The sequence below is a fragment of the Scardinius erythrophthalmus genome (assembly GCF_964197995.2).
Source record: "Scardinius erythrophthalmus genome assembly, chromosome: 1".
NCBI lineage: Eukaryota > Metazoa > Chordata > Actinopteri > Cypriniformes > Leuciscidae > Scardinius > Scardinius erythrophthalmus.
This window is the reverse complement of record NC_138221.1, coordinates 45,255,022-45,266,960: the sequence shown is the minus strand read 5'-3', so window position 1 is coordinate 45,266,960 and position 11,939 is coordinate 45,255,022. Positions and strand designations below refer to the sequence as shown.

General features: G+C 38.9%; 1 protein-coding gene across 1 annotated transcript; it reads right to left on the bottom strand.

Moving 5' to 3' along the window:
* Positions 1 to 53: 53 nt before the first annotated feature.
* LOC308701270 (chaperone Ric-8A) lies at positions 54 to 11,821 on the bottom strand. The gene is made up of 14 exons (XM_081383466.1): positions 11,727 to 11,821; positions 11,543 to 11,633; positions 11,186 to 11,233; positions 10,934 to 10,951; positions 10,268 to 10,360; positions 7,217 to 7,821; positions 6,953 to 7,088; positions 5,876 to 6,064; positions 4,560 to 4,654; positions 4,320 to 4,470; positions 3,868 to 3,957; positions 3,567 to 3,711; positions 1,096 to 1,366; positions 54 to 948 (listed from the first exon to the last, which is right to left on the bottom strand). The coding sequence occupies exons 2-14, from the start codon at positions 11,630 to 11,632 to the stop codon at positions 804 to 806; spliced, it is 2,076 nt and encodes a 691-aa protein (XP_081239592.1). The 5' UTR covers position 11,633; positions 11,727 to 11,821; the 3' UTR covers positions 54 to 803.
* Positions 11,822 to 11,939: the final 118 nt, after the last annotated feature.

Sequence of the window (11,939 nt, the reverse complement as noted above, 5' to 3'; positions counted from 1 at the left end):
TATGAAAATGACGCATTTTCACACCAGACTGCTTTGGAATTTTTTATTTATTTAATTCATTTGCATATGTTTTGTTCCTGACACATGAGCTGGTATTTTGCGTTTTACACGGGTGGGAATGAGATGGGGAAATATATTGGAAATTAAGTAGCAGAGCCAGACAACCTGCTCTAAATAATTCGATTCAAAGATTCAAGTGCTGACTAATTCTGTAAATGAAAACATTTCTCTGAGGATTTGACATCATTTTTTTATTCAGCATAAAGAGCGTTAGATCCAGCCTCAGCGCTTCTCTTCAAGGTAAACATTCAACTCCTGCTCGAGCGCAAGGAAAAAAAGAATCCGTGGAACTGCATTTCCTGTTGTTACCATGGTAACATAACCATGGCAACACCAGCAGCATTTTCCAGGAGTGTTTATCTGTCTTTGGTGTGATGCCTGCCTGTCTCTCTCTCTGTCTCTTTCTTTCTCCTTTGCCTAATAGCTTCCTATTTCACTCTTTCTAGCGCATATCGTGACTCACAAGAGTCATTACATAGAAATTATATTCTCCGCTATTTTGTGCACATTAAAATGTAAAAAAAAAAATGTTGTCTCTCCCTTATTCTTCTCTTTACACATCATACAGAGCTTTGTTTTCTTTCTCAAAATCATCTGCTATTACGTCCCTTGATTTCAACGACATATTAAATGAATAAATTTATAACTGTTATTGAATTTATAGTTGCACTATTATTTTATCCCTATATTTAGTCATTAGTACAAAATATCTTGCACCTGTCTCTCATTAATCATCAGCTCCATTATTGTTCTGTCTCACTGTCATCTTCCTCCTCTTCCTCTTCCTCGTCCTCGTCCTCCTCCTGCACAGCGCAGTGCCTCGTCTGGCCACACAGCGGCGCCAGTTTGCCGTCCGTGGTCACTCCCACTGGCTGAATGATCCTGTCCCTGAACGGGTGTGGTAGAAGACACAAATGATGATGGAGTAAAAAACAACAACAACTGTGCACTATAAGGGCGCTACATATTTTAATCGGACTACCTATCCACTACACAGTTTTGAAAAGAAAATCTATATGAAGGAATTAATCATACCGTGACAGCCTGTTGAATATATTTATGAGTTTGAGCGCCTCTGCCTCTTTCTCTTCTTCAGTCATCCCTTCCATTGGATCAGGCTGTTCTTCCTCCACCCGTCCTGTCACAGGGTTAATCCTGTCCTTGGCCTGTCTGTACTCCTCTGTGTCTGAGTCAGAGTCACTGGAATACTGCTGTTGAGGAGAAGGGCCATGGCCGTTCAAAAGACCCCGCGTTGCCAGCAGCCCCGCTGCATTACCGTAACCAGTGTACTTCACAAACCTGCTCACTGAGAGAGAAAGAGATCATGAATATCATATTGTTTATATTCATTCATTCATTCATTCATTCATTAGACTTTTATTGTCCACCTTAGTGGAAATTTGCCTTCGACTTCTCTGAACAGAAATACATCAGCGACACCACATTCAAACTTACATTAAAATACACACAGTTAAGAGTACAATACTACCACCATCAACATACAACAACAGAAAATGGAAAGCAGCGCAGCTGATTAAAATAAGGTAGATTTCAACCTACAATAAACACATTTTTAAAAACAATTTCAGTTTAGATTAAGTTCCTGTATGGCATGGGGAATAAAAGATCTCTTATAGATGTTCCGGCTCGCCCTTGGGACCCTGAATCTACGGCCAGATGGAAGCAATTCAAACTCTGAGTTTAGTGGGTGTAGGGTGTCTGTTGATATCTGTCGGGCCTTCCTGAGTACCGCCTTATCAAATACATCCCCAAGCTGCCTTTGTGACTTCCCTGCCATATTAACAATTTTGGAAAGCTTGTTTTTATCTTTCACATTCAGGTTGCCATACCAAGCTGTTATATTAAACTGTAAAATACTTTCTATAGGCCCCTATATGCCATCTCAAGAATATGTTGACTGACCCTGAAACTCCTCAGTTTTCAGTTTATATGTCACAGAAAGGTGTGCAGTTGGGCGAATTCCAAATGGTGTTTTTGCACCCTTGAAGGGCACTTCGGGAAGGGGACGCAATTTATAGGGGCGTTCCAAACGAAAGTGAACAACTGAATAGGGATTCACGAAGGGGCCTTTCATGTGGCCGTTAGTGAAGGGAACAAGCCATGGTCACTTCAAGGAAGTAATTTAATCATTTATGGTCATGTTCTGCCCTTCGGAGTGAGTAAGGATCACTTCCGATTGTAATTTTCCAAATAATTTTGTAAGCCAAAACATGGAAATCGAGTTCGCATTTGATCACTTCCAGTTCCATCGTCCCGAAGTCAATGGGTTTTTGGTTAAATGCCTGAAATAAGGTCTGTGGTTAACGCAAGCTCTTTTTAAAAGTTGTGCTCATTTGTGAAGATTATCATGATGAACAAAAAGTGTAAGAATCAAACTTTACTTTTGTCACAGTACTGATTTTCTTCAATAATCCAAGGCCTGGTTTACACCTGGTTTTAAGATGCGTTTTTGTTGATCAGATCACAAGTGGACGAGGGAGACACTTTCCTGTTTACATATGTGTTTTAATCCGTCTCTTTTGACCACTTTCAGTCACTTCAGTCCTGATTTCTTCGAGGGGAGGGTCTATGGGTGGGTAAATGTATGTTTTTTTTTTTCAGATCTTTCGATCTAATGGACAAAATAAACTCAATCATCAGGAATGTGAGAGAACATTGTACTTGGTTTTCGTCTTCAAACCAAACTTGGGTCTTCAGCCAACAAAGTTTAAATCCTGTCTGGCTAGCGCACTTCCCATAATGTTTATTATATTATATATATTCTATTATATATATATTATATATCATTAGGCGGAGAGTATAGGTGGTCTTTTGTGGCTGTTCGAACACATTTGACCACATGAGTGTTTACACTACGAAAGCAATCGAATGCGACCAGATGGTAAAGGTGGAAAGTGGACAATCTCAAACCATTTTAGACCCGTTTAGACCTGTATTTAGCGTCATCCACTTGTGATCTGATCGACCAAATCACATCTTAATAGGTGTAAACATGGCCCAAGAGCCAATGGGGAAAAATCCAAATGGCTTCTTCTTGAGGGAACCATGCAGGGACGTTCTGATTTTGCCGAGTTAGACTTGTTCCTGGGTCAACATATTTCAGTCAGAAAATATCCCTACCCCTAAATCATACCCATAAGTTATCCCTAATTAGAGGAAGAATATAGGTGAATAACACTGATGTAGAAGCACCTAACGCTGGTTGTAAGCCTAAACTTGATATAAAGTGTAAACTTTTCCCTCAGATCTGGCTGGTTGATTGGAATGTTGCTCCAGGAACATGTTGCACTTGGTGAAATCAGGTTCTGCAGGGAAGACACGGCGATGCTAACCTCTGTGTTAGCCTAAAATATGGCATCACCGCAGTGCTCCATATAATAGCATGTTCATACCATTATGCATAAATATAATAATCATTCAGTATGGTATATATCAAGTAAAGATGTCAATGCACTTTACATGGTTCAGAAGATGCATGTATGTACCATTTTCTTTACAGAGCACAAAAAGAAGCTCAGCTGCACATTGTTTGATATCAGTGTCGACATGGGTCATTAGTCGCACTAGTCTGTTTCTCAGTGTGTTCCCCTGTTCAGGCCTCAGCTCAACGTCTCTCAGGGGAGGCAGGATCTGCACAAAAATAGCACAGGATCAGGCTACTGGTACATAGCCATGAAAATGAGAAGTATATGTTGTGCCAGCCTTAATGTATCATGTTTATAAAGTTCTCTAAATGTAATACTTAACACTGAAATGGTGAAAATGTTTTTAAAAAGAGTTTTGTACCTGCTGTCTGAGATAGTGCCTAGTTTCCCTGTGTGCTTTGCTGCTCTCCGTCAACAGGTTTAAGACTGGAGTCAACTTTTCCTTATGGCCCTGTATAATTCACATTTGAAGATGTCACAACTATCATAAAATAAATTGTACAAATGCAAACTCCAGATAAACCTCTGTAATGTTAAAGGGATTTCAGTGTATGGACAAAAAAGGATTCCTCAAAATATCTTCCTTTATGTTCCACATAAGAAAAAGTCATTGGTTTGGAATGACATGAGGGTGAGTAAATAATGGCATTATTTGAATTTTTGGGTGAGCTATCCCTTTAACATGGATATTTGGCATGTTTTGGAAACTAAACCCCAGTCTATGCATTCACTGGAAACCCCTAACCTTGGCATTACAAGTGCCATGTTTTTCATCTACAGGAACCCTATACAGTTCAGAGTGCTCTTTCTCACTCTGTCCAGTCTCTTCTCCATAAAGAGCAGCAAAGTGTGGACACAGTCCATGTTGACTCCGCTGGACTCCTTTGAACCTTCGGATAGGCGAACGGATAGCAGAACATCCAGGCATTGCAGAGGGAGCGCTGAGAGCACATTTACTGTGTGTCTGTGGACATTCAGCACAAAAGAGTTATAGAGATCAATAGGATGAGACCTCTCAAGACTTCATCACACTGGTTTGATTCTCACTCTCACCCTTGCAGCTCCTCTTTTCTTTCCTCTCCCTCACAGTTCAGGAGCAGACAGTGACGCAGGACTGCAGCTAGGTGACGATACAAAGCTGCAGCCTCCTGTGGCCAGAGGAGAAGAACCCAAAATGTTGACTGTAAAATAAATTCCCTTACAGATGGGCCTTCCTGTTATGGTGTACATTTTCATGCCCTCGTCGCATGTCTTATTAGGTTGGAGAAAATAACTAAACTTTCAATCTTTTAAGATGAAAATCATATTAGTTCTGTTTTTTTTTTTACATACAATATCACAATTAAGTGAATAGGGATGAATTCATTTTTTTTCTTTCATTTTTCAAATATATAAAAAATTCCTGTGTTCTTAACATCATCTTCCCTGTGAAGCCCCATTCATGGCATGCAGAAATAAAATAGATATTGTGGCCACAAATTAAGAATTTGTTTTTATGACAATAATTCTTGCCCATGTTTTATTCATTTGTTCTCTTATTTTAGTTAAAGCAACTTACTAATGCATTCCCTTATGTTAGACAAATCAATGCCACATTGTACTAATTCATTCCCTCATTTTAATTTAGTTAAATCATGGTCACAAATTCGGAATATCTTATTTTTTATCTTGCCCCCCACACCCCACCCCACATGCCATGCAATTTACTTTTTTTTTTTTAAAATTTAGTGTGATCATCCTACCGGAAGTGACATAATTTTAAGGGGGTTGGAACACACAATGGCTGTGTCCGAAATCGCATACTCTCTTGAGTAGGTACTTGTTTTGAATAAGTAATTACTTCACAACCTCTAAAAAAGTAAGTGCTATATAGTATGAATGTGTGTAGAACGAATGTAATCTGGATGTATTAATCCACCGTATGCACACTTCAGAATCTCGCAGGAAATCGAAGGTCATCCAGGTACTTTTTTGCCTACTCTTTTATGAGTACTGTGAATTTGGACATACTGCTTTTTGCCTATTATAGTAGGGAAGTATGTGATTTCAGATGCAGCCAATCATTGAGTATTAGCACTGGATTTGATTAATCATGTGAAGTTTTGTGCTATTAGTTGGTTTGTCTCATTCCATCCTCTTTGATAAAATTACAGAATCTGTATGTTCGATAAACAGTAATATCAAAATTAGAAAATAAAACTGCTGAACTAACTCCCAATCCCATTGACTTAATTTTTTATGCCATTCTTGTTAATAATTCTGTATTTTTCTGGCCATTGTGTAAATAATAAAGTAAAATATAGAGTTTTTGGGAATGACCCAGATGTGGTAATTAGTGGCAAACAAATACCAATGAAAACAGCATTTACCTCGTCTACTTCCTGCCTGTGCACATTATAGGTAATGTTGAATAGGATCTTCAGAATCTCAAGGGCACGTTGTGAAACCTCCTTACACACAGGGGGTGCTGTCAGGTCAGTCAGCACCTCATGCGTTTCACCCCAGCACACTTCTAAACACTGCTCCAGAGCTGCAGTCAGCATGGACACGCCGCGCTCCTGACAGGAAGAGAAGGCACAGAATGAGCTAATGAGATATGAAACTCAAATTTTGTGTTCTCGTAACACTTTCTTTTATGTGGACTGTGACTCTTAGGGGGTCTACAGTGATTCTGCAGGGGCTCCAATAAGTCTTATAGTTTATCTCAGTTGCTTTGGTGCATTTCTCAGATCACAACTGAAATTCTCAAAACTACTTGTTCAACCCGCACATCATCTTGTCCACTTGTGCACATCATAAAAGCAATTTCTCATTCTTTTATACAAATTGCAAATGCTTCGGTACATTCATGCAATTGATAATGTACAACTGTCTGCTGTTTCCTACATTATCAACTCTTTATGTCATGTTGGTCAAAATATAGGCCTATTATACTATTTCTCTGTTGAACTGTCATACTCCTCAAAACATTTAGGTATTAGTTCCTTGCATAAGTCATTAAATGCAAAATGGTTGACTAGTGTGATAAACTGTCAAGCATGTTTTCAATACATTTCTATTAGACTTTATTTTGTAAATGTGTCCTGAATTGATGAATTGCGGAGGTGAATTTAGAATTTCACTAATGAAGAAAATAAAAATGAATTGATAAATTAGGAAGCAGCAAGGCAATTCATAATCAACAGCATGAATTTACCAAAGCATTGGCAATTTGTTCAAAAGTAGTTATGCGAATTTCAGTAGTGATCTGAGAAATGTACCAAAGCAACTGTGATAAAAAATGAAGGATTCAGGAATTTTATACAAAATTTAACAGTGAGTCCCTGCTCCTCTCCACCAAGGGGCCATTGGCCTGAAAAAGTTTGAAGACTCCTGCTTCATGGGAACACCTATGTATCACCAATAATACCCATTCCATATTCGATATCCGCATCACTGAGTGTTACCTGGCGGAGCTCTATCCTAAGTTCAGGCCGTAAAGCAGTCAAGAGAAAGAGAAACCGCAGTTCATAAAATTGACCACTTGGAGGTGATGAGGAATGTATACCCTCCTTAAGTCTGTCTGACAGGCCGCGGAGCAACCTGATGAAGAAAACAAAGCACAATAGAATTAATTAGACAGAGTGAGTTTTCGCTAACAATATTGAATTATTTGATGTTACTGTAGGCTATATGACACAAAAATGTAACATCTTAAATTTGAGCTATACTTTAGGGTGCTGGCTCTCTCTTGTGCTATCGTGCTGTTGTAGATGACATTGCACAGAGCCTTTATTGCCTCTTTCCTCCAGATCTCTCCATCATCATGCCCCTCCTCATCCTTTTCACCTCTGGCATCCCTCTTTCCTCTCATCAACACCCCACAGGCCCCATCTTTCCTTATGCTTTCTTCATGGTGGTCGTTTTGTGCTTCAGTATTACAGTTAGATGTTAAATTCACAGGATTGAATTGCAAACATCCTTCACTGGCCGAAGACTCAGCACAGGCTGCGGAGGCAAAGACTGAATCATCTGTCTCACTGTAACATGTTGGGCTTTGGGTATTGCTGTCATTATTTTCTGGGCGTGTCTCCGTCTCGTTCTCAGGAGTGATGTCACTGTGGGAGGAGCCCCACTGAGCAGCCTCTTCTTCGGGCCAGGTAGGCAGGGTGGAGATGCCCCCGAGTCGAGCGAGTGTTAGAATGGCATAGTCTGTGATCAAGGGTGCCAAGGCCTTTCGGTCCCGTGAGATGATTCGCAGAGTTCGCAAAGACACCCTCAAAACGCCCGGCTGCAGCCGCATGCGAATAAACAAGATCAGAGCAGCAGCAAGCCTCTGGAGGAGACCGAAAAGAGAATGGTTGAAAGGTTTAAGTTATATACCCCCTGTTTCAGAGACAAGGCTTAAACCTAGTCCCAGACTAAAATGCATGTTTGAGCTGTTTTAACTGAAAGCAATTTGTGCTGGCATATCTTAAAATATGTCAGTGCCATTGTTTGGTCTCAAGATGCACACCAGTAATGTTTTTTTTAAGTCATGTTTATAAACGCTACTCAAATATCCTAATTAAACCAAGGCCAATATTTTTTAAGTAAACTTCAAACACAATTAAAGTAAAAAAATAAATAAAAAAATTCAGCTAAAAATATGTTTAGTAAGACTGTAAATCAATAATGATAATTTTAATGACTTAAGGGGTCCTATTATGCCCCATTATAAAGTCGTGCCGTTTTCGATTAAGCCCCTCCTTCCGAAAATATGAAATGTGCTGTGATTGGTTAGCTGGCCAAGTGTGTTGTGATTGGCAACACTTAGCCGTCTTCGGGGAAATGTCATGCCCCTTCATAACCGCGAGCTCTACTCAGAATAACGATGGCGTCAATTTCAAAGTTAAAGGGTTAGTTCACCCAAAAATGAAAATTCTGTCAGTAATTACTCACCCTCATGTTGTTCCAACCCCGTAAGACTTTCGTTCATCTTCGGAACACAAATTACGATATTTTTGATTAAATCTGAGAGCTGGATCACTCCGCATCTGATTTGTACGTCACACGCATCACACACATGACCAGCGTCAGCCAATAGTGAGCCTACGTGTGACGTGCAACACAGATGCGCTGCGCAGTTATACTACGTGAAAAAACTCGAGGCCCAGAGAGAAGGAAATGAATAGTGGAATGAAGTCGTTATTTTTGTTTTGTTTTTGCGCACAAACAGTATTCTCGTCGCTTTATAAACTTAAGATTGAGCCACTGTAGTCACTTGGACTATATTAACGATGTCTTTAATACATTTTCTGGGCCAGCAAGTTATAATGTCTTAGAAGCCTATAGAGGAGTGAGACAGCTCTCAGATTTAATCAAAAATATCTTAATTTGTGTTCCGAAGATGAACGAAGGTCTTACGGGATTGGAACAACATGAGGGAGAGTAATTACTGACAGAATTTTCATATTTGGGTGAACTAACCCTTTAAGACTTCATAACATCCGGAAAAAGTGCGTTGTAGTCCGACTCCAAACGAGCCGTTCGTTGTAGAATGGGAATTCTGTTAAATAAATATCTCCCTTTGCAGTGGACTTTGAGCTTTGTCACCTTGCAGATTTTTTTTTATGCTCAAAAAGCTACATTACACACTAAAGTTGAAAAAGTGAAAAAGCATAATGACCCTTTAATATGGCACTATTCATGTGTTTTTATAGTCCAGGTTTAAAATGCAGCACTTAATATTAGACAAAATTTAACGGGTAGTCCCTGCTCTATCTTTCTCTTCACCATGAGGCGCATTGGCATGAAAAAGCTTGAAGACTCCTGCTTTATGGACAAGAAACAATTTTAATGTAAGGAACTGAAATTCATGTAATTTTTAACTAGAAAAGATAGTTAAAACAAAAGTTTTAAAGAATGTTTTCTTAATTACACTTTGTTTTATATTTTGAACGTCTTTGAGAAAACCTTTTTTAAAAAGCCCTCAAGTTGGAAGGTTTATAAATAGATTATAGAATGACAGAACAATTGATAGAACAATAAATAGATTTTTTTTCTAGTATAATTTAATAAATTACGTAACTTCCTGTGAGGTGTGACCATCTTTATTTAAATTCTAAATGAAAATTCTGAAAATTAACTTGAAGAAATGGGGTGTGTCTCAATCAGCTCCCTAGTCAGGACACTGATCAGGGTGACGGCCATTTAAAGGCTGTCTCAAGCGTAAAATCCTACCAGTGCACTGAAACATTCACTCCCTAAAAAGTTCCACAATGCACCTTGAAACGATGCTCACTATGTTCCCTTAACAGAACTTCTGAAGAGCAAAACATAAATCATACGGGCCAACTCGCATGTGATTTATTTTTTAAAATACGAACAATTATTTAATTATATTTCAGCCTAAACATACATGACAGGTAATTAACATAATCCAGCAAACATTATTTATTTACGTTGCATGAATTGAACAAGCAAAATATTTATCATAATGTTAAATAACATTAAAAATGATGTCAGAAAGATATCAGCTCTGCTGTTGTTCATAAATACCAGTAGTGATGTTGTACAATGAGGACATTGTCACATCGCCGGAAACAGAGTCATCAGTGTCCCAATGTGTAGTGAGTGAGCCAGAGTCCTTACTGTCCTTACCAGTGTCTGAATTCATGTTGATGTACTGATTCACGACCTGGGAAGCTATATGAGCTGATTGAGACACACCCATAGATGTGATTCTGGGTTGTTCATTTACTTTTGGCCATATTGTTTGAAAGAAATTGTGTTTGACTCACCCTCCGCAGAACAAGATCTGGATCCTCATTCTCATCAAAGTCAAAATCGGAGTCCGAGTCTGGAACATACTCTCTCACTTTATTCCTACGGAACTGAGTAGAGAAGAACAAACACAAGTACATTTACAAGAGAAAGTGGAATTAGACAAACAGAAAAAAGCAAGCTTTTGCAAGAACTGGGAGGAAGAATAAAGTCAATGACTGCCCTTCAAGCTCAAGATTCAGATTTTAAACACTGGCCTGCCTGCTTCTTAAGGTATCAACAACAGAAGTTCATTGAAGACTAATAAAAGCTTCGGTTAGAATCCATGAACACAGAGGAGAGATTATAAAAGCTTTATTTTGTGAGCACAGGCATGATGAACAGAGGTAAATGGCTTTTGTGAGTGTATGAGTTCCAATAAATTATCTTTTTGACACACGGCACAATAATTGGTCCTCAGTAACAACAAAATAATTATCTCAAAAGAGTGAACAGGCCCTTCCGACACCGACATTCTGGGAGCCGGCATGTACAGGTGCCCCAGGGTGAGATAGACGGCGAGTATATTAGTTTCAGATTATCCACCTCTCTCATTTTTCTTCCCCACAGACATCTCACTCCCTTCTTTATTCATCTACTAGCAAATACCTGCTCTTTTTCTTTATGTCATGTGAAAGATTTACCTCATCCAGCTCTCTTTGCTGTTCTCAGTTCATCCACACAGGAGCATTGGGCAAAAAGTGAAAAAACATGATTAAAAAACATGTTTCTGAGTGTCATATATGCACTGAAAGAATGAGATGAGGGTGAAGTGAGGGATAAAGATAAGTGAGGGTGGATGAGTGAGATTTACATTATTAGCTGTGTTAATCCAAGCAATGTGTGTCCTCAGATTGAGGGCAGACGGATAAACAATGAAAGACTTTAGAATTTACCTTTCTTTTCTCCCTTTCTTCCACATCAAAAAAGAAACATTGCGAGTACTGTGAAAAACAGACCGATTATTAAGAGAGACAATAGGATTTAAAGGCTCTGCGAACGCTAGACACATTAAAACTTCGCTACATCACAGAAATTGTAAAGTGACTGGATAAGTAATGAGAAACACCCTTCAGGTTTACCCCAGTTCTGTTGTCATGGAAACTGCTAATATCTGAGTGTTGTAGAAGTAGTAGAAGATTCTAACACAGTTTTTTTTTTTATTTCTGCCAGCACAGCGATGATCATACTGAGCACAGAATTAATCTTATTAAATTTAATTACATTTCTGCATGTCAGCAAATTGTATTTACCTGAGCGTTGTAATCATCCAGATGGATTTGAACATTGTCCTGGTCACCTTGTTTGATAAACTGAATAATCTTCTCCACGTCTACAGGCATTCTTAATAATAATCAACCAACATACGACATAGGTAAAGATAATTTACAATGAAGAGTAGAATGTTTAGAGATGCATTCATATTCCTGTACTTACCCTCTGTGGTTTTAAAAATGTGTGATGGTTTCCCTGCAAACAACTCGTTTTAGTGTCTGTATGTGCCTGTCTTCATGGGTTCCTATCTGTAATCTGACAGGCCTCAGATTTAGCTTTGAGTTTTCCTAAACTAATCCCACCCATCCTCTCTCACTCATTCACAACAGTGCTCATAAATCTATTTCTGCCTCCATGATCGTGCATTTGGCCCTG

Excerpts from the sequence above, each read along its gene's own strand:
- LOC308701270 (XM_081383466.1), bottom strand. The coding sequence starts at position 11,632 with ATGCCTGTAGACGTGGAGAAGATTATTCAGTTTATCAAACAAGGTGAC. Across the intron at positions 3,712-3,867 it reads GGCACTATCTCAGACAGCAG|ATCCTGCCTCCCCTGAGAGA; the intron begins GTACAAAACTCT and ends ATTTTTGTGCAG. Across the intron at positions 949-1,095 it reads ATATTCAACAGGCTGTCACG|GGACAGGATCATTCAGCCAG; the intron begins GTATGATTAATT and ends ACACCCGTTCAG.